At 54.5% G+C, this 24,872-nt stretch overlaps 1 protein-coding gene across 2 annotated transcripts; it reads right to left on the bottom strand.

Moving 5' to 3' along the window:
• Window positions 1-725: 725 nt before the first annotated feature.
• On the bottom strand, window positions 726-22,132 carry RHCG (Rh family C glycoprotein). 2 transcript variants are annotated; one of them, XM_059180019.1, is made up of 11 exons: window positions 21,839-22,132; window positions 13,250-13,436; window positions 10,641-10,791; window positions 7,451-7,598; window positions 6,448-6,614; window positions 4,953-5,090; window positions 4,699-4,835; window positions 4,272-4,396; window positions 3,977-4,050; window positions 2,006-2,087; window positions 726-1,170 (listed from the first exon to the last, which is right to left on the bottom strand). In XM_059180019.1, exons 1-10 carry the CDS (start codon window positions 22,020-22,022, stop codon window positions 2,019-2,021), a joined length of 1,380 nt encoding a protein of 459 aa, XP_059036002.1. In that variant the 5' UTR covers window positions 22,023-22,132; the 3' UTR covers window positions 726-1,170; window positions 2,006-2,018. The 2 variants fall into 2 exon arrangements, with proteins under 2 accessions (XP_059036002.1, XP_059036001.1); XM_059180018.1 differs by having other exon boundaries at window positions 1,995-2,087; window positions 21,839-22,130.
• Between the last annotated feature and the right edge of the window lie 2,740 nt (window positions 22,133-24,872).

Here is a 24,872-nt window from a genome sequence, read left to right as displayed (position 1 = left end):
GGCCAGCTGGCACACTTTTGCCTCACGTCTCTTTTAGCCATAGCAAACCTCGCCATGTTGATTCCCATCTCTGGGTCTCTGCCCCTGCTGTCCCTGTGCCTCTGTTCTGGTAAACTCCTATTCAGCCTCCAAAACCCTGCTCCGGTGACCCACTCTGGGAAGCCCCCCTGGGGAACTGGATGGCTGTCAGGATTGAGGATGGATCCCTGGCATCAGGTTGGTCCTCAGCTAGACTGAGAGCTCCCTGAGGGTAGGAAGTGTTAGTCTGCCCAGGGTGGTGGCTGGCTGCAGGAAGTGGGGAGAGCGAAACAGCTGAAGCCTTCTCCCACTGTGGAGGGAGGGAAGGCTGGCTTGGCAGGGAGGATGGACGGAAAGGTTGGGGTCAGGGGATTGGATGGAAGGAGCCCCCCCCCATTCTCCCACCCTGCCTGAGTACCCTTGAACCAGAGCATGGTCACATGAAGGGCACAGTAAACATGGGTGTGTTTCTGGAATGGTTGACGTGAAGTCAACCTTGGAGAGAGGCCCCGGCCCAGAAGTGAGCCTGGAAGGGATTCCCAGGCCGGGCAGGCTCCAGCACTCCAAATTCCTCCTCTTCAGCCTGGGATGATTCCCCTTGCACTGTGGATGGCGGGGTGGTGTGGGAGGGCAGGACTGGGGCAGGAGGCCGGGTCTCTTGGGTCCTTTTCTCCCTCAGATTGGCCCTGTTGAAGTACTCACACCCATTCTACAAAGAATACCAAGCGTTTATTCACAGAGGCCACCATCTGCATGGCACAGAGTGGTCTGGGGGACGCAGGGAGCAAGGGAGGTGCTGGCCGAGGGGCAGGCAGAGAGTGGAGGAGCCCAGCGGTTGATGGCTGGCAGCTGAGTTGTCTCCTAGGAGGGCTTGGGTCCACGGCCAGCTCCCAGCCCCACTCCTGCCTGCTTTTCCCAGGAGGTGGCCACCAAGACCGCTGGAGGCAGGTCTCCTCAGCCAGAACCTGGCTTGGATGCCCACTTTGTCTATAGCTCTTCCTAGTCCATTCTCAGGCAGGCCCCCTGGGATGAAGGGGAAGGGAAGGGAGGCACCCTGGGCCAGGCCAGCAGTGGGGTGCTGCTCGCCTTGCTCTTGTGTTCCCAGCTTGGTCAGCACGGCTCCTTTGGGAGCGCCGGGACAGTCTGCAGAGCCTGTAGGGAGAAAGCCAGGAGCAGCAGGACACTGTGGGTCCTGCTGTAGCCCCTCGGGCCCCTTTACCTTGTCCCGGACAGGGTGGGCATTAGAGGCAAGGGGTCATAGCCTTACTCTTTATCCTTAAGGTCCAATATCCTCTCCTGCCCCATCACTCAGCCTTTTGCCCCAGACACAGCTCCTTCCAAGCTCTGGCCTCGAAGGGGATCAAATAGTACTACTGAGTACAAAGGAAATGACCTGCAGGGATCCCATGCCCCCCACTTGCTCTGTGGGGCCTCGAAGAGCCTGCGCTTCTCTGAGCCTTCATTTTCTCATCTATTAGAAAGAGGGAAGTAGTTGCACCTGTCAAGTGGCGCTCTCTGGAGGGTGAGATGCAAAAGGCAGGGCTTGGTGCATTCCACAGAGGAGCAAGGAAAGGTGAGCTGATGGGAAGAAGAAAGGAGGAGCGAGAAGAAAGCAAGAACTAGCTTGAGCTGATCGACTGAACAGAGCCAGACCTGTCATTTCCACTTTTAGAGATGAGGAAATTCAGGCTCTGTCTGTGGGTGAGGAGGGCCTCAAAGTCACAACCGGTAAGCAGCAAAACTAAGTGTGTAGCCAGATCACCTAGATCTTTTTTTTTAGTGCCTTCCACATATTCTTGTGCCTGTCTGGCTTGCTAGGAGTCTTATTCTGAGGCCACCAACCCCATGTGCCCACTCCAATCCAGGCAGGAGGGGTGGATTTCTTGATGCTTTCTTTTTGCCCCTTTACTGGTGGCATCCAATTTCCAGCGCGGGGGGCGGGGCGGTGGGCACGGGGAGGACCTGCCCATGCTCACCTGCTTCTCACCTGGCCTGGGAGTTTAAGGTTCTGAGGGCTTGAGGGTAGAGTCCTCAGGATGCAAGACCGTGCTCTTTGGCTCCTCAGGAATCTGCGGAGAGAGGAGGGTGGCTCCAGGGGCCTTGTCCCAGGCCAGGCGGTTGTCCCTGGTAGGACTAGAACAACCTGGCCAAGTCTGGAGGGGTGGATGGTGTGTGGCGGGCGCCACCTTGTGATCACGGTGCAGAGCGCATGCAGAGAAGCAGGGCGGTCCTACACACAGGTATCCTGCCCTCTACGTCAGGTTAGCCACTGTCCAGGGTGCTGGGGCTCTGCAAGGACGACACGGGGTCCTTGCCTCACTTAGAGCAATGGGAAGGCGTTCAGGTGATGGGCACAGTGACAACAGGAGCTGCAAACGCACACGAGAGGCTGATAACCCACCTGGGGGGTGGAATTCTGGTTGTGCAGAATGAACCCGCTTTTGAAAGATGAGTGGTAATGTGCCAGGAAGAGACAAGCTCCCTGAACACCAGGCAGGTCCAAAAGTGAGGTGAGGTGAGATGTAGGGCAGACCGGAAACGGATGGGTAGCTGGAGTGGGGGTGGGGTGGAACAGCCTTGCGCTGGCTTCAAGGTTTCGATTTAATCTTAAAGATGGCCTCAGCAGAGGTCCTGGGGAACATCTGTCTCACCACATCCTCTGGAAGGCCACCTCATCTCCCAGGTAAAGCAGCCAGAGGCCAGGGGCCAAGCGGATAGACTGATGGTGCCTTACTTCCACAGAGATAGAATTAGACCTCAAAACGGAGCACTGCTGAAGGGTATGCAGCAGCTAGAATGTGTGAACTAAGAATGATAAAGATCCAAACAGAACCAAGAATGAACTCCTCTGTATGGGAATTGATAAGATTTTTTAGTTTATTTCATTAGTGGCAAATCCATGTGATTTCTCATGGTCGTGTCTAAAATAGTTTAAGTTCTGACTTTAAATATGGAATGAAAATAATGCTGCTAAAAGAAGAAAGTTTATTAAGAATGTAATGACACAGAATACTTTTTACAATAGAGACGAAGAGAGAGAAAGTGAGCAGGATCCCAAATCGGGCATAAATCCATAAATCTCTGCTAAGAAAAGTCTCGGCTGATTAAAAAAAAAAAAAAAACTGGAGGAACATAGGCCCAAAATATTAGCAGTGCTTGAATTAGGGTGATGGGATTTCTTTCTATATTTCTCTATTTCCCGATTTCTCTTAATGGGCTTCTATTCATTTTATAATAGACATTTTAAAGAGAATGAATTAAAAAATGTTATTAGTTATGTACATGAAATTGGCTTATAGTGGATATCGGTGAAAATGACCCAGAAAACTTTCTGGTGTTGTTTTAAAATTACGGAGCCAAATGAAAGGCGGTGATGGACAGACCCGAGTCACAGGGGCCACAGACACAGGTTATGTCCTGCCCCGTGTCATGAGGGGAGATGCAGGTGGCTGTCATCTCCCCAACATCGAATGCCAGTAAACACCTGCAACAAGGATCCGTTGGGAGGGAGCCCTGCCTCAAGTCACAGAAAACCCAAATTGTGGCAAGTTTTTAAAGAAACGGAGTTCTGTGACATCTTACTACTTTCAGCTTCTAGAACAATGTTTCTCAAGTTGAGTTTCTGTACCGATACTTCTCTGGATGCTGAAAACAATGGAATGTCACTCAGTTTTCTGGGCCAGAATCAGCTGGGAACTTGTTCCCATGAGGATGCCCTACTCAGTGACAGTTCTGGGCTGGCATCTGGGAAGCTGCTACACTTTAGGAATGACTGCTCTAGAATAAAGCCTTTGGCCCCCAGGAGACACACAGCCTCTGGATGGAGCAGGGTGATGCAGGCTCTGGCCCCAACCCTCAGCTTCCGGTCCCTCGGGCCCCAGCTTGGCTGATGCGGGCCGGGTCTGTGGAGAAGGGATATAACTCCCTTTGTGCAGGGGAACCAGTCCCTGGAACTCACCTCCCAGTAGACCGAATCCTCAAAGCAGTTCTCATCAGCGGGTTGTCCCCAGACTGGCAGTTTCAGGATAATTCCTAAGGAAAGTTTGGGGTCACACAAGGTCAGGAACCACTACTTTAGCCTACCCAGGCCTTCCCCTTAGCTGAGAAGCACCCCCTCCCCCCCCCCCCCAACTCAGTCCCAAAGCCACAAGTGCACAGGATTCCTGTGGGCTCTGGGCTGACCTCTGGTACATGCTCTTGGGTCCCCCACCCACAGCAGCCCCGCCTTCTTTAGCCCAGCCACTTCCACTCACCCACGATGCCGCCGCCCACCAGGGCCATGGCCAGGGACACAAAGAGCCCAGCAGCCTGAAACTTGCCCTGCATGCTTGCGTTCCAGTTAGTCTTGAAACCATCAAAGCCAAAGGCAAGGGCAAGCCTGGGGTGGAGATTGGGGGCAGATCAGGGCGGCACAGTGAGACCAAGAAACCCGTTGCTGTGGCCCACAAATGTGAGCGGGCACCAAGGCTCTGAGCCTTCCCGTGTGCACTGGACAGATCAGATGGTTTCTAAGACTCATGAGGAGGGACAGAGGTTAGGGAGAGAGGCCCATGGACAGTGGTTCAGTTTGGGGAAGGCTAGGGGTAGCGACCATATGTTGGACCCCGGAGGAACAGCAGGAAGGAGGAATGGAGAAGGAAGCAGGGAGCTCAGGCTCCCCTGTCCCTCCTCCATACTTACCCGTTTATTCCATACACATCGGTGGTGGCGCAAGACGCGGTCACGGCACCCACGATGGCACCGATGATGCCGGGAATGCCGTGCAGGTTGTGAATGCCGCACGTGTCCTGGATCCGCAGCCGGGCCTCCAGGAATGGCTGGACAGGGGAGACGGGTGCTACTCACGCCCTGAGCAGTGGCAGGGGTTTGGGGAGGCCCCAGTACACGCAAACCCAGGATCCTCCAGCCCTCAGCCCCTGGCCTGGGGTCCTCACCGTCAGGTACACAAAACCCAGGGTGGACACGATGCCGCAGATGAAGCCAACGATGAGGGAGCCATAGGGCATGAGCATCATTTCAGCAGCCGTCCCCACGGCCACCCCTCCTGCGAGCGTGGCATTCTGGATGTGCACCTGGGTAGGGCGGGCAGGGCGGGTCGGAGCTCAGTCCTGTCCCCAGAGCCCGCCTGCACCACCACGCCGTGTCTGGGGGTGCTGGCGCTGGGAGGCAGGAATGACTCCGAGGGCATCTTGCAAGCCGGCAGACCGCAGAGGGCCGGCTCCTGTGCTCTCTGCACACTGGGCACCCCCACCAGCAGGCTGGCCATCATCCATGGACACAAATCTGTGTAATCGTGTCGGGGTGGGTGAACCCTCTTGGCACGTCTACACCTTCCCTCTGGCTTCATGTGCGCAGGTGTGCATGTCTGATGGGCTCTACACCCACGTCTGCTGACGTCAGGCGGCCGTGGGGCCCCACGCATGCGCACACGCCCGTGCCGGCGTCTGAGGGCCTGCCCCAGCGCCCGCTGACCCTCTCTGGGGGCCCGACAGTTCCCGGTACCTTGCTGCGCGCTGTGGGGAGGATGTCAGTCCGTCTCCACAACCAGCCCAGGAGGTAAGGACAGTAATCTTTGGATGTTTGCAGAGGAGGAAATGGAGGTGCAGGGAGACCGTACTAGCAAGGGGCAGAAAGGTGTCTTGGTCCGGATCAGGGCGGAGCCGGGGGCCCCCGACTTTGACCCTGTTCCATGTCCTTGTCTGCGCGGGGGTGTTGGGCGCACGCACGGTTTGTCTGATTCTCTTCCCCCTGATGCGAACGTCCCTACCGCTCTGTGTGGTGAGTGTCCCACATATGCCCACATCAAGAAGCTAGTGTCAGACTGGGAAATAGAGAGGCGGTCTTCTTTTTATAGAAAAATCGACCAACATCTATGGGGTTTGGCCCCTCTCCACTAACGACAGAACGGTCTGTCCCAGTGGTGGGAGAGGAAGGACACTGCGAAACCATGTGCCCCCACCAACCTCCCCCGGGGAGTGGACAGACATCGAAGGGGTCCCCTTTCTGAGGGTATGGGGCGGAGCAGGTGGAGACAGCTTTAGGAAGGCTGAGGACCAGCGTTTGGAGGATCGGAAGCCCGACAGAAGAGAAATGCCCCTGGCAACCGGACTAGGCTGGTCTGATGGGGCCCTCAGCACCCCAGACTGGGAGGAGAATGAAGGGGAGGAGACGCCCACCCAGAGCAGCCAGGGTGACAGAATCCGGGAATCTGGTTCTGGGCTCTGCGGAAAACCAGCTAGGGAATCCAAAACCCAGTCTCCCCGAGACTCAGTTTTTTCATCTGCAGGATGGGGGAGATCACCCTGATGCTGCCTGCATCACAGAGTCGTCGGCCGGACAGTCATAGTCACAGGGCACAGGCAGTCATTGTCACACCACCCCCACCCCGGAGGGCTCCCCAGTCTCCCTCACCTGCCCTCCACCACTCACCATGTCCAGTTTGCCCTTCTTGTGCAAGGCGCTGGACAGTGCTACCGAGGTGAGCACGCAGGCTGCCAACGAGCAGTAGGTGTTGATGGCAGCTCGGTGCTGGGCGTCTCCGTGGTTGGACACAGCTGAGTTGAAGCTGGGCCAGTACATCCATAGGAAGAGGGTGCCTGGCCAGACCAGACAGGTCCGGTGGGCCCGGGTGGAAGAGGTGTTAGATGGGCCCAACAGAGCTTAGGCACACTTCCTGTCCTTTAGTTCCAGAGAAGTCATAAGACTCGTGTGCCCCAGTAGTAGTTTCCCACCCCTGCAGCTTTACTCATGCTGGGGGCTCTTCCCAGAACATCCTTCCTGCCTAACTTCCAATTAGCCCTCCTCTGCTCCAGGAAGTCTACCCCAGCCCCATAAGTGGGCTGAATGCCTCCCCCCTTGCTCCCATGGCATCATGAGAGAGAATCTTTTTCCCTACTGTAGTTAGATCATCTGGTAACATTGCCATCTCTTCCATCATATTGGGAGGAGCTCCCTGAAGGCAGGGCTGGATTTTAGGAGACCAGAGTGGGTGGCTGGTATGTATTCTCTGGAATGAATGGACACAGGAAGTAGGAATTCACACCTTGCCCTAGCCCAGGGGATGGACTGACCAGTTTCTGGGTGCCGCTTCATCTGCCTTGGGGCATCCTAGGGAGTACAGGATGAGTGACCAACTTCTTCCAGCCCCATAGGAAAAAGGGAAAAAATCTGGGATCCTGGAGGTGTCTACAGGCAACCCCTCCTCTGCCTTTCCCCCAAGGGAACTACCTGCCACCCACCAGACCATGTGGGTATCAGGTGTGATTATGGTGTTCTGAACTCCTCCTGGAGACCCTCACCTGTTAATGGGGGTTCTCACTCCTCATAGAGGTCCTCACCCATCATGGCAGCCCTAAGGCATCATGATGGCCCGTAGCCAGCAGGGCCATCTTCCCCCATCCCAGAGGCCCTCATTCATTATAGCAGCTCTCACCGATCATGGCAAAGAGATCCGAGTGGTACACAGCTTTCTGCCTGTCCTTGCTCTGATGTAGGCCGGGCCGGTAGAGGATCCAGGTCACTGTGAGCCCAAAGTAGGCACCAAATGTGTGGATGGTCATAGAGCCCCCTGCGTCCTTTACCTGGGGGGTAGGGATCTGTCAGACTCTGATACCTTCTCTCTCTCCCAACTATTAGCACTTTCCTTGCCCACCCCCGTGAAACACACACACACACACACACACACACACACACACACAGAGTTCCATCTGTCTGACTCCACAAGCTTCAGGATGGAGCTCAGGGCTCCCACAGACCAATCAGTTGGGAAGGGGAGAAAGTGGGGATCCCTGAGCCCAAGCTGTGAGCCTGTCAGCAAAGTGCCAGGGCATCGTCCCCCAGCAGATGGGATTGTGCCCAGATGGGGAACCCCAGGCTTGGAGAGGACCTTGCTCAGTCAAGCAGTGGGAAGAGATGAAGCAGAGCTAGAACCCAGGCCCCGCCCCTATCTAGTTTGTCACCCACTAGCTTCTCCTGTGTCTTAATTCCTGGGAGCCCTGCTGTTCCCTTTGGGCCTCCCCTCTCCGCATTGCTTCCTCCACAGCCACTCCTGGTCCAGCCCCAGTCCATCTAGAAGGTCACTCCTCATCTCCCAGGCATCCTGCCACCCTTGCTGCCTGACAACCTTCCTGCTGACCGCCCGCCCCCAGCCCAGCCCCACCCCACCCTCCTCTCCTCTGTCCCCTATAGTCAGAGCACGCAGATCGGTTTCTTCCTCTTCTGTCTCCTTCTGCCCTACCCCACTCTGTGCCTCAGATTCCTCCTTCACAAAGTCGGGGAGACCAGGGTGCCTTATTTAGTAGGGCTGTCCCAACGGCGAAACTAGACAACTCGTGTCTGGCACCTGGCGAGCGCCTGGTACCCCACAGGGGCTTGGTTGACTTAGCCTTCCTCCCTGTGCCCCCACCTCCTCTCTCTTTATCCTCCTCTTCCTCCCCACTCAGAACCAATCTCAGGGGAAATTCCAATCAGAATCACACACTTGCTCCTTCACTGTAGGTGGGGAAATCCCGGCAGAGAGGTTAAGTGTGTTGTCCAAGGTCACAGAGCTAGTTAGTTGTCGGCAGAGCTCCGTTTCCTGGTTCCCAGCCTGACGGGTGCCTCTATTAGCTGTGGGACCTGGGCTGAGTCCCTTAACCTCTGAGCCTCAACTTTCTCTTCTGTAAAGTGGGGATAATAATTGCACCTATCTCAGAGGGGAGGATTAATGAGGTAAGCCATGTGAGGCATTTAGAGCAGGGACCAGCCAAGGGCAAGTGCTCCTTGCATGTCAGCAGGGACTTGGCACAGAGACAGACACAAAGGTTGTCATGCAAATTTCATGTCATGAAATTTCAAAGAATTTCCATAGCAGGTCGGGAGGATTTTTGAGGCCCTCTTAACTTGTGCCCAAGAGTCATTCTTGGCACACCCTCTTCCAGCAGGTCAGCCCACTGGAAACCTCTCACCGTGGGCCTCCCTCCAGGCCTAGCCACTCACTGTTCCCTCTGCCTCACTCCTTCGCCTGGTTGTTTCCCACTTGACTTCTAGCTTTGACATCTCTTCCTCCAGGAAGCCTCTCTGACCTGTCCTGCTGGTTCAGACACCCGCCTCCCCTTTTAGGCCACCAAGGCCCTGACCCCACTCCTCATTATACTATGTGGTTACTGTCTACTGACTTCCTAGCTTCCTTTCTAGATTGTGAGCTCCTTAGGGTCTAAAGAGGTCTTCCCACCTATGTATGAGGTGCCCGATGCGTAGTCAGACTCCCAAATGCATTTACTTGACAAATATTTGTTGAGCCCTTATTAGGCATTGAACTAGGTACTGGAGATCCTGCGGCCCAGACACATCAGGTTTATCAGAAAAGGAGGAAGTTTACGAAGAAAATGAACCAAGTCAATGTGAGAGATAGTGACTTGGGGTGGGGGGTGGTAAAGTAAGGTAGAGGCCAACACTGTGGGGCAGGGGGGAATCTGGGAGGGCCTCTCTGAAGAGGTAATATTCCAGCTGAGACCTCAGTAATGAAAATGACTGAGGGATGAGCATTCCAGGCAAAGGGAATAGCAAGTGCAAAGGCCCTGAGGTGGGACCAAGCATGATCGTTGAAGAGCAGACAGCAGAGTGTGTCCAAAGCATGGAGAGATGAGGAGAGAGTAGATTATAAGCGTGGAGGGAAAGGCTGGGGGCAGAACATGTGGAGCTTTACAACAAATTTGGATTTTACTCAAAGTGAAATTTTAAAAACCACTGGAGGGTTTTGATCAGGGGAATGGTCTCACACAGATTATTAACAAGTCTCCATGGTTGCTGGTGGAGATTGGCCTGAGGCAGTGAGTAGAGCAAGGATGAAGATAGGGAAATGAGTTAGAAGAAAGAGATATGATGGCTTGGACCAGCCTGGTGGCTGAAGAAAATGACAAAATGAATGACAGAATATAGTGGGATCTAAAAGAGAAAACAAAACAAAAACAAAAAAATCTCTCCCCCTTGTGGGGGGCAGAAATGTGCCAGGCAGAGTACAAATGTAGAGGAGTTTGGGGCTAAGAAATGGATGAGGTCCTGAATGACCTTCACCCCTGCAAAGGTACCAAAGAGGTTTCTGAGCTAGAGTCAGAGGTCTAAGGTACCCCTTACTTGGGCCATTGAATCGGCTGACTTCAAGGGGCGTCATTCCTGCCATAGTCCACATGAATGTCATCTCTCGAGTTGTGCAGGCCACAACCTATGCAGCTGTCCATGTCCACCATGGCTTTTCCCCTACGACCCTTCTTTACAGACGTGTACCCCCAATCTACTGGGTCCTTTTCTTGGCAGAGCAAACTGGGAATGAGGGGTGTATGTGCAGGAACACCCACTCTTTCCATCTGATATGTTGGAAAGAGAAAGGAGGGAGAAAACCACCATATGAGGAACCCCTGCTCTGCCAATGTGCTGATCTGATTGGCCAGGTGGACCACCATCCCTGCCCAAGTAAATGTCATTACTCTTCTTTTAGTGATAAGGAGACTGAGGTTCAGAAGGTTAAGTGACAGGCCAAGGGTGAATTGAATCCAGCCAGCATGCCTCCCTGGCCCTCCTTTTCTCTCCTCCCCTGCTGTCACCCCATGTGTCCCCCTGAACCGCCATCCTTGAGCCCTGCTCACCTCTAGAAGACTGAGGAGGATGTACTCATTCACTGAAAAGAGGGTCACTTGGAAGAGAGTCATGATGAGTAGCTGGACAGGGCTGACTTTGCCCAGAATTGCCCCAAAGGCCACACAGACAGAGCCCACGCAGAAGTCCGCATTGATGAGGCTGTGGGGAGACAGGTCAGGGGAGGGTCTGAGGCAACAGCAAAAAGTGGCACTCTGAGTCCTGGGTTTGAATCTGGACGTTGGCCATCTGTGCATTTGGCTTTGTGGCTTAACCTTTCTGAGCCTCAGTTTCATGGTGTGGTCACGAACACACAGTATCTTTTCTTTCTTTCTTTCTTTCTTTTTTTTTTTTTTTTTACTATTCTGTTAGTCACCATACAGTACATCATTAGTTTTTGATATAGTTTTTTGATATAATGTTCCATGCTTCCTTGCTTACATATAATACCCAGTGCTCCATGCAATCCGTGCCCTCCTTAAAACCCATCATTGGGTTCACCCATTACCACCACCCCTCCTAGCACAGAGTATCTTAAAGCTAATCTGGGAATGAAAAGAAATAGCTCATGAAAGGGCCATCACAGCAATGGCACGTACCAGATGCCACACCCTTCCTCTGTGGCCCCCATCCCAGTGCCCCCTCAGGGAGCTTGTGTTCAAGGCACCCAGGTCCTCTGGCTGCTGTTCTAGGACATGCCCCTTATGTGAGGGCTTGTCTTGCCCTCCATCCTCTACCTGCCCTTCCAGAACAACCTCTGACTGCCTCCTCTTTCAGGAAGCCTTCCTTGATTCCTCCATGCAGATGTGGTCTCCACCTCCAGACCCTTATATCTCACTTTGCACATGCTCTGTCTACCAGGGCCCCGCTTGGGTTGGAGCTCTCATGACCTTCTCTTTACCTTTCCTGGGAGAGAGGATCTGTGTCCCCGGAAGAAAGAGAGGCCTTCTTGCAGGAGGTAGGTAGGGAACTGGGGGCTGGGTAGAAGGGGGCAGGAAAGCCAACAGAGAGAACAGAGGCAGAGGAGCAGCCCAGTCCTTCTTAAGTCTGGACCCTGAAGGCCCAGCCAGCCAGCAGAAGGCCGATGGAGGCAGACAGCCAGGCAGATGTCGTCGGGCCAAAGGAGACCCTGGTTCCATCCACATGTCTGCCTAACCCAGGCCTTTCTGTGCTCAACCAGCGGCAAAGCTGTCAAGGATTCCAAGGCAGACTCATGAGAGTTGTTAATGGGGTGGGGTTGGGTGCAGGGACAATAGAGGCTCCTTCCTCAAGACATTCACATCTAGAAGAAGTGCCCCTGCGCCATGCTCAGGTGTATGAGAGAATCCGGAGGTGAGAAGTAAGAAGCCAGCTAATTGTAGGGCCAGGGTGTGGAATGGGCCCAGCTGTCAGGGTCCTTCCCAAGATGAGGATGTTCATTGGAACCTCGGCTTCCCTGTGAGCCTTGTTTACTGCTGTGTCCCCAGGGCCTCACACAGGGCCTGACTGAAGGAATCATGGCAGTTACTCAGTGCCAGGCAGGGAAACACCCACTAGGTACTGCATAGGCCCGCCTGTACCACACCCAAACCTGAGGGGACAGGTACTATTACTAGCCACATCATAGAGATGGAACAGGGGGGCTTAGAGAGGCTGTGTTATTTGCTCACATTCCCATAACTGATCCATCGGACAGACGTGACCATTGGGAAGAAGAGAGAGGGAGAGCAGAAAAGCCCACATCTTGGCCCATCAGCTCCCTGGAGACAGAGGCGTGCATGTCCCATCTCAGGAGGGCCCATGGAGGCTGGGGCAGAGCCTGAGGGCATCGCCCTGCAGAGACAGGTGGGACCTGGAGGACTCCTTAGCGGGGACAGGACGGAAGCCAGGAGGCGAGTCTGGGGACAACATGGTGATCCAGCCCTGGGCACCAGGACTGGCTCCAGCTCAGTTGCTGGAAATCAACGCCCTGAAAACCAGTTTGCCAAAAATCTCAATTTGTTGAGTGACCAACTTGCCCCATAACTGGTTCACCACACACTTCCAACTCACAAAGTATATGATGATTCCCTCTGAAGATTTCTAAAACGTTGTATGCTTCTGTTTTTTCAACTAGCCATAGCTCTCTTGCTGGGTCGGCCAGCTAAATATATTACAGGGTTTTTATTCTTTGGGTCTACAGTTTTGGGAGTGAGACTTTTCTTGTGTATTTTGAACTGCATGGTGATATGCATGTCAACGGTTTTATATACAATTAAAGGCTGACTTACTGATTCCAACACATTTTCTATTTTGTCAACTGTTTTTCCAGTTTCTCTTAAGTCACTTAAGAAGACTTAAGTCCCTGACCAGCTTGAGTGAACGAGTATCTTGCAAGTATTTGGCAGGTTTTAAGGTCAGACACCTGGCATATGATCCCCCGTTGGTGCCCCGGATGTGTTGTGGTGTTATGGCAATTTGCCTCTAAACCCTTTCTGTGGACTTGGTCTTCCAAGCAGGCTAACGAGTGTTCCTTTGCACACCCGCCCCCTCGCCCTCTGGGCTCCGCCCCCGGGCCCACCCTTTTCCCCGGCCCCGCCCCGGGCCCGCCCCCACTCGCGCCGGGCCCGCCCTCTGGCCCCAGGGCCCGCCCCGCGCTCACTTTTCCACGCCCACGTGAATGTAGCCTTCGTGGTAGGAGTGGAACCAGCCCTGCATGAGCAGCGCCCATTGGATGCCAAAGGCCGCCAGCAGGAAGTTGAAGCCCACAGAGCTGTAACCGTAGCGCTGCAGGAAAGTCATGAGGAAGCCGAAGCCCACGAAGATCATCACGTGCACGTCCTGGAAGCCTGCGGGGAGAGCGCAGCCGGGGCGGGGGTGTCTCGGTGGTCTGGGCCAGTGCCCCCTGGCGCAGCGCTGTCTTCCCGGACGCCTGGCCCTCAGGGAGCCTCACGAACCCCTCCTCCCATCTCTGCATCTGGATCCTGGGGCCAGGCACCGTTGCTGCAGGTAGAACCGCCACTGCCTGCATCTTGTCCTAAGAACCCCTGGAGGGGTCTGGGCTTGGGGGAGCGGGGGGCGAGGTGAGCCTCCCACTATAGAACGCTCGTTCTAATGCCAAGACATGCCGTGCGGTGCTAGAGCACAAAATTGGCTGTGGGTCACACCTAGAATCTAGGGTCTAGAACCCAGATTTTCTGCGGCCTTGCCCCCTCAACTCCGTTTTTTTAGTACAGAGAAGTTAGTCTCCACTGGGTCTGCGTCTCTGGAGGGGCCAAGCACGCGAGTTGATCATCCCCCCCCTCACCCCATGAATGTCTCATCCCACCTCCACCCCCAGCAAGTACACTATCTTGCATCACGGAGACCCGAATCTGGACCCCAGTTCCTCCATCTGCTGCGCGGATGACTCTGGAAAGTCAAGTAGCATCCTTGGCTTTCTGTGCCCTCTATAATGCTTATAAAGCCTGCAGAGATTAAATGCGGGTGTGTAGGTACACCACCTAGCAGTGTCTGTCCCATAACAGGAGTTCAAACTGGACAAGTGTCATTGTTGCTTTATTATTTATTATTTGTTATTACTTAGGCATAGGTTCATTCTGAGTTTTGAGCCAACTCTTCAGGTCTAGCCTTGACAACCTATTTCCCCTGTCACAGCCAGTTTTCTCCATAAAACCAAAGGATGGATTAGAGTGATCATAACTGTTCTCCCAGTGCTAATGTTACCTGATTCTAGAGTCCCAGAAAATTAAAATAGAGGGCAAGGACCTTTGGGAAGCAAAGACAGTTACAAAAATATAAGGCACTGTGTGGGTCTATAGGACACAGGAGCTAGATTGAAGGGTTCCCACTGGCCAAATCTGGGATGGTTTGAGCACCAAAATAATTACGTACTGTAATAAATTAAAACCATTACAAAATAGCAACTCAGAGTAAGAAATAAGTGAGAATGTGGGGGAAGGCTCTTGATGGTAACAGAATGCTGAGAGCCAGACAGTTAAATGTGGAATGAGCGCTGAAGTTGGAAAATCGTGATTTTCACAGTAAAGACTCTATCAGTGGATGCTGAATCCAGGGGGAAATTTTGATGAGGAGGAGAACATTTGCATTGTCTTCAAGAGTCTCCCTAGAGACTGTGAGTTGCAAGGGACTGGAAAAAAAAAAAAAAAAAAAACAACCACCCAGTAATTATGAAGTGGAGAAACAGGATGACTTCTCAGCAGGGTGATCAGAATTAACCTTACTCATGAGGGACAGGTGGGTTACCACAGGCCTTCAGATGTGATAATCTGAAGGCAACTTATCACCTGTATGGCATTCTAGCCCAGCAGGCATTATCCCAGTGTACTTACAAGGAAGATCAAACAGAAAACGAGTAATGTGCCATTAGAGGGTGTGTGAGTGTGTGTGTGTGTGTGTGTGCACGCGCGCGTGTATGCGCACGCACGCGCACTGAGGCTGTAGTCTTGAAAAATGTCAGTGTCGTAAAAGACAAAGCGGCAGAAATGTTCCAGGTTAAAAGAGACTAAGGAGACATGCCAGCTACATTCACTACCTAACTCAGGACTGGATTCTGGATGTGACGGGGGAGGGGGGGGGGAATGGAAGGAGAGCCGGGAAGGTCGTTGTCAACAAAAGTAGAAAATAATTAGAAAATTCGGTTGAGGAAATGAGATCGGAACCGTTTATTAAGCTATCACACAACGTAGATGGATGAAATTGATTAGCCTGGTGTTGGAAGAGAATCCCTCCATGCTCAGGACACATCCTGGGGTCATGAAGGTGACAACAGGGCCATGGCATGTGTAACTGACCCGCAGGTGCTTCAGAGGAAACAAATGTGTGTGTGGAGAAAGAGAAGGAACAGGTCGCTGATTGGGAGTTACAGAGTATATAGCGCGCTTTATGCTACTTCTGTTTTAGCAACTTTTTGCAAATTTGAAATTCTTCCCAAGTAAAAAAAAAAAAAAAAGGTGGGCGGGACCTGCAGGGTCTTTCTACATTCCTGGCTCCCCCTCCCCCCATGAACCAGCAGCACAGGTCCTCAGCCCTGCTCCAGGGTCTCTGGCTGTGGCCTCCCCCTGCCCAGGATGCTGTTCCCGCAAAATGGAGGCCAACAACTTCTTTTCCCGCAGATCTCATCCAAACATGGCCTCATCACAGAGGCCCTCCTGACCCTCTCGTTTAATGGCGGTTCGCCCTCTCCCAGCAACCCCTTCCTTCCTTTCTAGTTCTTTCCACTGTGTGCAGTTGGAGTGTTTGTCCCGCTCACCAGACTGGAAACTCCCAGAAGGCGAGGCCATGCCTGTTTCCTTCCAGCCGCTGTTGCCCCGCACTTGGGAGAGTGGCCGGGGAGACTCTCCGTCACTGTCTGTGACGGAATGAATGATGACAGCTGTCACCTCAGCAGCACCGAGGGTGTCCGCTGAGCAGCCGGTCAGGGGAGGCTGTGGTCCCTCTCCAGTCGGACACCTCTTGCACCCTGGGGTGGAGAGCCTGGCCGAGGTGGCGGCAGCGGTGCTGATGCTATAGCAGTCCTGACCTTGCCTGCCCCCGCCTGCCCCCCACCCCAGTCTCCCTGGGGCCCAGGCCACGACCACAGTCCCCTTGGCTAGCGGGCACCTGGAGGCGGCTTAGGGATGAGGTGCTGGCGCGGTGCCGGGCGGGGGCGGAGGCATGCCAGCTGGTGCCAGGGAGCCGTGGGTCTCACCCCAGTGGGGTGCTGTAAGCGGCTGTCTGGAGACCTGTGCGGGTCTGCATGAGCCAACAGCAGCTCAGTGGAGGTTTCACAATGTGTGCGGCTGATTTCGTGTATTACCGCGCTTCATGGTTTATCACGTTTCCAACTGTTGTGGGGGGATCTGAGCTAATGCGTGTGAGGCACCATACGTGGCATCATGGTTATTCTTGGGAAGAACGGATGGGTGGCAGACTGGAGGAGAGGTGTGAAAGAGGGAGGTGACACTTTCAGACTCCAGTTCCAGCAGCGGGGGGCGGGGGGGGGAAGCTGGTAGGAGGGCAGAGCTGCCGATAGACCCTGGGATCTGGGAGCTGGTTGTGGAGTAGGAGGGAGGGGCTGGGTCAAGTGCTGGCCTTGGGGGACCACGGCGGGGTGGGCATGGCGGGTGAGAGGGACAGAGCCTGGCTATGTGCGGTGAAGTGGGGATCTGAGACCCGGGTGTGGGGGGCAGGCCTGCAGAGGGAGCTGTGAGTCAGAATGTGGGCACAGTGAGGGGGAGACAGCAGCTGAGAGCTGGCCGCCTTTGAAGCTAGCAGGTTGGACAGGGAAGGCGCTGGCAGGGGGTGGGAGGAATCCCCGGGGAAGAGGCAGCGTCGCAGAGGGTGGGGGCCTTTCAGCCGTTTGGTGGCAGAGAGGAACCATGTGGGCAGGGGCAGAGGGTGGGTATGTTGGGGGGGCCCTCCTGGGGAATAGCTTCAATTTCAGGGCTGCCTGACACCCTCCCTTTCTTAGCACACCATCTCTGCCTGCCCCCTCTTGCCAGATCTCTGTCCTCTGTGACTCCCCTTACTCCCCGGCTATCCTGACCTCTCTCTCTGCCCCTCTCCGGGGGTGCCCCCGGGGGTGCTCCTGCCCCACTTGGAGCACGCAGACAGCAGCTTCCCTCTCCTGGGGCGTCTCCCCGTTCATTCTCTTGCTCCCTTTCTGTTTCTCTCCCACACCGGTCCTAATTTAGAACCCCAACCTACCAGTTGAATAATTTATGTTTCATAAGGTTGGGTGCTTCCTAAAATGCTTTTACTAGTAATGGTTCGAAGGTCCCAACTGTGTGACCTTCGGGAAGGGCATCATCTCTCGGATCTGCAGTTTCTTATTCTGATTTTTTAGTATATGTGCTGCCGAAGCGAGCACTGCAGTTTCTTATTCTGTAAAGTGGGCTTAGTCCATGTGTTTGGAAAGTGCTCACCCCAGAGTTCTGGGGTGCACATGTAATGACTTCATCCAGCCCTGGGTAGAGGCCTGGCTCTTTTGCAAAGTGATCAATCATATTAGCTACTATTTCTCTTTTCTCCTTCAAGGCTGTCTTTGTGTTTCGCAGAGTCGGCGACTTGCTGTAGATCAGTGGAAGGTGATGAGACACCTCCCTTCCCCCCCTCTTTCCCCAGCCTGGGGTGACACAGTAGTCCTGCACCTCCCAGAATCTGTCCTCTCTACCCAGAGATCTTCCCCCAAAACCAAAGGGGCAGGACAGGCATGCTGGCTTGCAGCCACGAAGGCTGCCACAAGGGGGCACCAGTACACAGCAGCTCTCACTCCCGTTCTCCACCCCCTTGCTAGGTCTAGAGGGGCCCCTTTTCCCCCACCTCCAGAATGTGTCCCCAGTGAAGCCGGCAGTGGCTCTGAAATACGAGTTTCCCGTGCCACTGGACCACAGCAGCTTCCTCCCCTCTGCCGCCCCAGCACAGAGAGCATGGAGCCCTGCCTGGTGCCGGTGGGTGCTGCTTCCTTCCTACTCTCTGCGGGCCAGCCAGGCCCAGACTTTCCCTTGGAGTCCTCCTGGCCATTCCAGCACTTCCCCAAGGCTCTGTGTCCACCTCCCCCACACCTCAGATCAGACCCGGTCACCACACAATCTCCTGGCAATGGCGCAGAGGCCCCGGGAAAGCAGGTGGGCTGTGGGGAGGGAGGGCTCAGCCAGTCCCTGTCCCTGTCACTGGCGCCCAGAGTGTTGGGCACATCTCTAAGGTCCATTTGGGCACCACAAGATGGAAAGAAATGCTCTGCCTGACAGAGCCTGCAAAAAGCACTTGTAAGTGGGGAAAGCACAGAGGAATTTAAATGCTCACATTTAGGGACAAACTAATATTCAGGGACACACTCCTTGGCCATATCTCTAAAGAGATGCTGAGCCTCCACTCGTGTCCCTTCAGCGCCAGAGCACTCACTCCCCTCTGAGGACACCTGATACCAGCATTCACCGTCCCCTCACTTCCTGCCCCCAAATGGGCCCTCTTAAGGTTTCCTGCCCTCTTAAGGTTTCCTGGAGAGCCAGTGCATTAAATAACAGTCCCACTTCACAGATGAGCATACTGAGGCTCACTCCATTTAGTGAGGGACGCAGATCTGTTGAATTCCACAGTCCAGGTTGTGCTGCCCTTTGAGACTTGTGGGCAAGCTTGTCCTTTACTAAATGGAGCTGAGTCTGAGGGGGCAGGTCCCAGAATTGCAGAGCGAGCCTGGCTGCCGTGGCTTCATGAAACAGTCTTTCTGGGGTTGAAACTACGGCAGCCTCTGCCCTCGGTCATGTCCTAGAAATGTGTCCACTCCTCCTGCAGTCTTTGCAGGAAGTTTCAGGAGCGCAGACTCTGAGGGCTCTTCCTCAAGCCAGCTTCCCCCGGACCCTTCCAACAGCCACTGAGGCCCCAGAGCCCTAGCCCGTGAGGAGCACGGACCTCAGAGGGCACTGTCAGGGCAGGTCCCCAGCTGGCTTGGTGCCTGCTGCCTGCTGAGGGGCCCATGCCTGGGGAGCAGTCCCAAGGCCTTCCTGAGGCCCGGCCTGAGCCAGCTGGAGCTGGACTCTTCTGGAAACCTGAGATGCCCAGCAGGCTCCACTAATCCCCTGGGGAAGGAATGAGGCCCACACAGGTGTTGTGTGGACAGCCTCGCGCCAAGAACCCAGAAGGTACCAGAAGGGCACGCCCTCATCCCTGGCCCCTGGGAACTGCCATACTGGAGCCGCACCGGTGCCACCGCCACTGGAGCCCCACCAGCGCCACAGGGAGGCCGCCTGCCCTCTACCCCTAACACAATCACCACAACCAGGTGGACCAGAAAAGGGTCAGGGGAGGGGGGAGGGGACGGGAAAGGTCGAAAGCGAAGGGAGAGGAACCCAGGGCTCCTCCGCGGGCTCTCTGGTTTCCTAGTCACTCTCCCTCCCAGGCCTTGCTCTCCTTGTGTATAAAATGGGAACCCAGACCCTGCCTTCCTCCTGGGGCAGTGGGGGCATCCAAGGAGAGAAAGCACACCTGCTAGCTTGCCTTGTTGCCACTACTTGCCAAGGAGTCCCGAGGCCAAGGGTCTCTCTCCCTGTATTGCTTTCCTCTCTGTCACTTCCTGCGTGGTGACCAAAAGCTTCTCAGCACCCACGGGGAAACAGCAGGGGAAACTCAAGCCCGCCTTGATGGCTGCCTCATTCCCTCTTAGGAACCTCTCTCCTATCCCTTTCACAAACCCTACCCTTGGGCCACTCTGCACCACTCAACACGCTCCCCGCATGCCTGCCCTGCTTCCCCATGCCCCCACTGTCCCACCACCTTCCAAGAAGTGGAAGAGAAGTGCCCAGAGAACCTGACCCCATGGAGGACAGGGTGTTGGGGTGCTCTCAATGAGTCTGGGAGCCCTTTGGGGTCAGAGACCCAGGATATGCAACTTGTTCCTCCAGAGCGGTCTTGGTCTCTTGGAGGAGTCGTGGTTTATGTGTGTGTCCTGGCAAATGACTACTAGCACAACTCCCCACCTCCTCACTCTCTAGAGTGTCATTGGTTGATAAATGATATGGCCACCCCATAGGTAAGTGATTGATTGGTGTGGGAATAAATGAAGGTGGATGTGGAAGGGGTGGGGATAGAAGCTGGGGAGATGCGAGGGCCACACCTCTTGTTGGGAATGTTCTGTAGCTTCCATTTGAGGGCTCTGAGACTTTCCACTGCCTGGACCCATCCAGGACCCATGAATGCCCATGGGAGACCTTGCCTCCTGTGCTTTGCTGGGAGGCTGGCTTTTTGGCTAAGAGATAAGTAAGCGCCAGAGCGGAGTGAAACAGGCAAAGGAAGGTCTTCAGCTGGCCTGCCTCTCCATTTGCGGAGTCAGTTCAAGGAGAGCCAAGGTGGGCAGTGAAGGGCAGATTTAGAGTCCAAATTCTAAGGCCACAGCTGTCAAGATCTCTTAAAACATAACCCTGAGTAGAGCCCAGTAGAGGCTGTGGTCTCAACCAGCACAGGGTACAACCCCCTTCCATCACCTCCCTTCTTCTAGGCACTATATTTCTATTAATGTGGCCTGTGGGTAGCTTTTTGGCAGCCCTTTAATACGGTTGGCTCCCAGTGTGTCGGCTGACCCCTCACCCTCGTCTTTGTTCATGCAGGCCGTCATCCAGAATGTATGCTGTTATTTATCTGGATCCAAGTGACATGTTATTTCTGGAGGTAAAGGTTCCCATCACTGAGGGTTTTCAAGCCATGGAGGGAACACCAGTGGGGAGAGGTGGCTGTTGCTGACGAGCTTTAGGGTCCATGCCGAGACTAACAGTCCGTGACCACGTGAGCACCAGCAAGTTGGAATGACTGTCATTGGCTGCTGGTGGATGGTGTAGGCAGTCGGAAAGCACACGGGTATGGAAAGAGCCCTGGGCTGGGAGTTTGGAGGTTGGGCTGACCTGAGTGACCTTGAACCAGTTTTTCCAACTCCTGAGTCCCAGGGCATCTGTGCTCAGTGCTCCTCCACTAAGTGCTCCCTTACGAAGTGAGGGCTCCATGGCCAGCCCCATGCCAGAGCTCGACAGGCACTATCTCACGCCAGCCTCTCCCCAGCCCAGTAAGGCAGAGGTAGAAAGGGAGTCTCAGTGAGGTTGACCCGTGCCTAAGGCCACCCACCTGGTCAATGGCGGAATCGTGACAAAAGTGAGGTCTGGTGATTCCAAACCCATGCTCTTAAGCACAGTAGCACAGACACCAGAGAATTCAGGATTCCCCTTCTTCCTCTCCAAGCCAGAAGAGGGCAGGTGCCGTGGTCCCGCATTCCTCTCCCTGCACACCTCTCCCCACAGCCACTGCAGCCCTTGACTAGGGACCAAGACCAGCCCAAGATTTGGGACCTTGACTTGATGGGCGCCAAGGGAGCCGGTGTCCCCCCCTGGCTGGTGACTGAGATAGGACTCGGGTCTTTGGAGGACAAGTAGGGCCCTCTGACAGGGAAGCTGGAGGACTCTGATGGCCCCAGGGAGGGAGCTCCCCGTGGGGAGTTTTCCCTTTGTTTAACGCAGGGAAAAGGGGTTAGCGCGCACGTGGCCCTTTCTCAAACGAGCTCTCCAGAGGCTGGCGGGGGCGCGGTTGGGAAGGCTGAGTGGGGAGGACCACGGGGCTCCAAGGGAGGGAGCATCAGCAGTTTCTCCTGCTCCAGCGCCCTCCCGCCCTCTGTTCCCGAGCAGCGAGGCAGGGCTCTTGGTGGGAAGCGCCGCGGGGACCTGCGGGGGCGGGGGTGCCTCTGGGGGTCCTGCGGGGTGTCCGGACTTACTCGGGTAGCGGTAGTAGAATTCGTTCTCCAGGTCGCTGGTGTTGTGTTGCGCCTTACTGTCGGCCCAGTGGGCGTCGGCATCGGCCTCGTAGCGCACAAACACGCCGAAGAGGACCACCATGGCCACCTGCAGGAGCAGGCAGGTGACCGGCAGCCGCCAGCGGAGGTTGGTGTTCCAGACCATGCTGCGGGGAGGGCGGGGCTCCTGGCCGCGGAGGGCAGCGGGCAGTTCGGACCCACGCTCGCAGGCGGGAGAGGCTTATAAGACCCGGGAAGGGGCGGGGCGGCCGCGGACGGTGGCGGAACAGCTGACTCGGGTGCCGCCCGCGCGCTCGCCCAACCGGCGAGGGGACCCGTGGGCTCCGGGCTCGACTCCCCCCCCCCCCAACTCCGGGGGCCTTCCCGAAGCTCCCGGGCCAGCGGCCGAGTGGGCAAATGGGCGGAGATCGAGGCGCCCCAACCTCCGCGGGTCCCCTCGATACCTGGGCGGGCCGCTGGTCTGTCCCCTTTTGTTCCGTACCCGAGACAGGAAAAGGCGGATTGTCAGCCTCCCACGGAGAGAGGAACTGGAGGGATTCCTAGACGGCGCTCTTCATCACCAACATCGCCACCATCAGCCCTTCCTTTTTATGATCACAGGATTTACAGAATACGTGGAAAACCAGGGAAGGCTAAGAACTGTCGCAGACCGAGAAGCCCGGAGAGGCGCGACTGCTGATACAGTCCGTACCATGGAACAGAGAGGATGTTGGGGGGAAAACTGGTGAAATCCACACGAAGTGTGAACTTTAGTTCATGGCGATGTGCCCACGTGGGTTTCACGGTTGTGGCAAATGTACCAGGCTTAGGTGAGATGTTAGCAGGAGACCCTGGGGGCTGGGTAGTGTCCGGCACTAGGGGAGCTCAGTACTATCTTTGCAACTTTTCTATAAGTCTAAAATTATCCCTGAAAATAGGGTATTAAGAAACATTTTGTATGTGTGTGTGTGTTTATATATATATGAATGATCAGAACAGTTGACTTTTTCACAATTCATTGAGCTTGATCAGGAATTATCTGTTGGTCAATATGTGGGATATTGATGTGAGGGAACCATAGAATTTAAGTTAAATCTTTTGCTTAGCCTATATTTTATCGACATAAATTCAATTTTCTAATTTTTCTTTAAAGAAATTGAATACAGAGTGCCTGGGTGGCTCAGTGGGTTAAGTCTCTGCCTTCGGCTCAGGTCATGATCTCAGGGTCCTGGGATCAAGCCCGCATTGGGCTCTCTGCTCAGCAGGGAGCCTGCTTCCTCCTCTCTCTCTGCCTGCCTCTCCACCTACTTGTGATCTCTGTCAAATAAATAAATAAAATCTTAAAAAAAATTTGAGTGTAACTGTATTGTAGAGATTTTGGAAAATATAGAAAGCACGAAGAGGAAACCAGAAAACCACCTGTAATTCCTCCACCTGAGGCAACAATAACATGAGAAAGAGAAAGAGATTCATCCTGTAATACTGTTTTATAGCTGCTTTATCCACTTAATAGTTTGTAAACAATAGTTTGTGAACGTTACAAACTTAGTAGTTTGTAAAAAAAAAAAAAAGTTTGTAAACATACTCTTGTTTACTACAGCATTTTAAATGGCAGGACATACCCTGCCTTATCTAGCCAACCCCCTAGTGTTAGGTGATGGGTTGCTTTGGGTTTGTCTGGTGTAGTAAATAGCACTGTTGTGAACATCCGGGTAATAGGTCTTTGTATGGGTTCCGGTGAGTTCCCAGAGGCTGAATCGCTTCGATACACGCTGCAAGAAGTCCCCCAAAGTGTGTTCCTCCTGCGTCGTGTGGTACCCATGCACCCTCACTGGTGCTGGATTACAGAAAACCATTGCCAGTTTGAATCCCAGATATGTAAAAGGCAGGAATGAGCCCCTGATCAGGGTGCTGGGAACTCAAATGTAGCCCTGCCGTGTTCACGTGGGCACCATTCCCTTAGCAGGAGAAGCAGCCGGCTTCAAGACCCAGCCAGACATGCAAAAGCCATACCAGCAAGAGGGGCCGTTTATTACATATTTGCCATGGCCAAACCTTTTAGACATGTTCTGCTTCTCCGTGGAACCCTTGCAGCGTGAACAATGGATCTGCATCCTACGGATGAAACTGAGTTGAGATTCCAACTCGGGGCTGTCCTATCTCACTGCACCGTGCTGCTGGCCCCCTCTGGGCAGGGCAGAAGGAAGGTTTGGTTTCAGGTAGGTGTACCCACCGTTGCAGAGAGAGACCTCTACATGCACAGCCAAGGGAGAGTGGTGGGCAGGAGGCAAGGGCTGGGGTTGAAGTCCGGTGATGATGTGTTCCGTGGGAACACAAGGGCTTCTGGAGTCTTCCATTCCCCGGGGGGCCACGGGCCCCTTTCAGAGAAGAACGTGTCTTATGTCTAACTCTCTCCCCTGCCCACAGCACGGCATGCATGCAGAGCGAGAAAGAGGAAGGAAGTGGAGAATAATATTCCTTGAGCACCTGTGTCCCAGGCGCTGTTCTAGGTGCTGAGAGGTAAATCTCTGTCCCCATGGAAATTGTTGCGGGGTGTGGGGGGTGACAAAAGGAAGCAGGATAGAGAACTATACAGTATGTGTGAGGGTGACGAGTGCCATGCAGGAAAAGGACATGGAAAGTGGACAAGAGGGAGCTGGGAGTGGGAAGGTCACTTTGGGGAAGGGGGTCTGGGGGTGTGGAGAGAGGGAGGGACAGAGGGAGGCAGGCAGGGAGAAAGGGAGACAGAGAAAGGGACCCTCCAACCCTGGGGTCCTGGGTCGGAGCCCCACACTGGACTCGCTGCTCAGTGGGGAATCTCCTCCCTCTGCTTCTGCCCCTCCCCATGCTCATGTGTGCTCTCTCTCTCGCTGTTTCTTTCAAATAGATAAATAATATCTTTTTTTTAAAAAAAGATTCTTCTGCTGCTCTAGTCCCACCTCACCCCTGACTTTGGGGCCTGGCACCTTCAGCAGCACTGAGATGCTTCCGTACTTTCCTGAATGTCCCAGAGCAG

Source organism: Mustela lutreola, chromosome 7 (genome assembly GCF_030435805.1).
Source record: "Mustela lutreola isolate mMusLut2 chromosome 7, mMusLut2.pri, whole genome shotgun sequence".
Classification (NCBI taxonomy): Eukaryota; Metazoa; Chordata; class Mammalia; order Carnivora; family Mustelidae; genus Mustela; species Mustela lutreola.
Note: the sequence above shows the minus strand (reverse complement) of the source record. Positions and strands in the feature narration are given on the sequence as shown.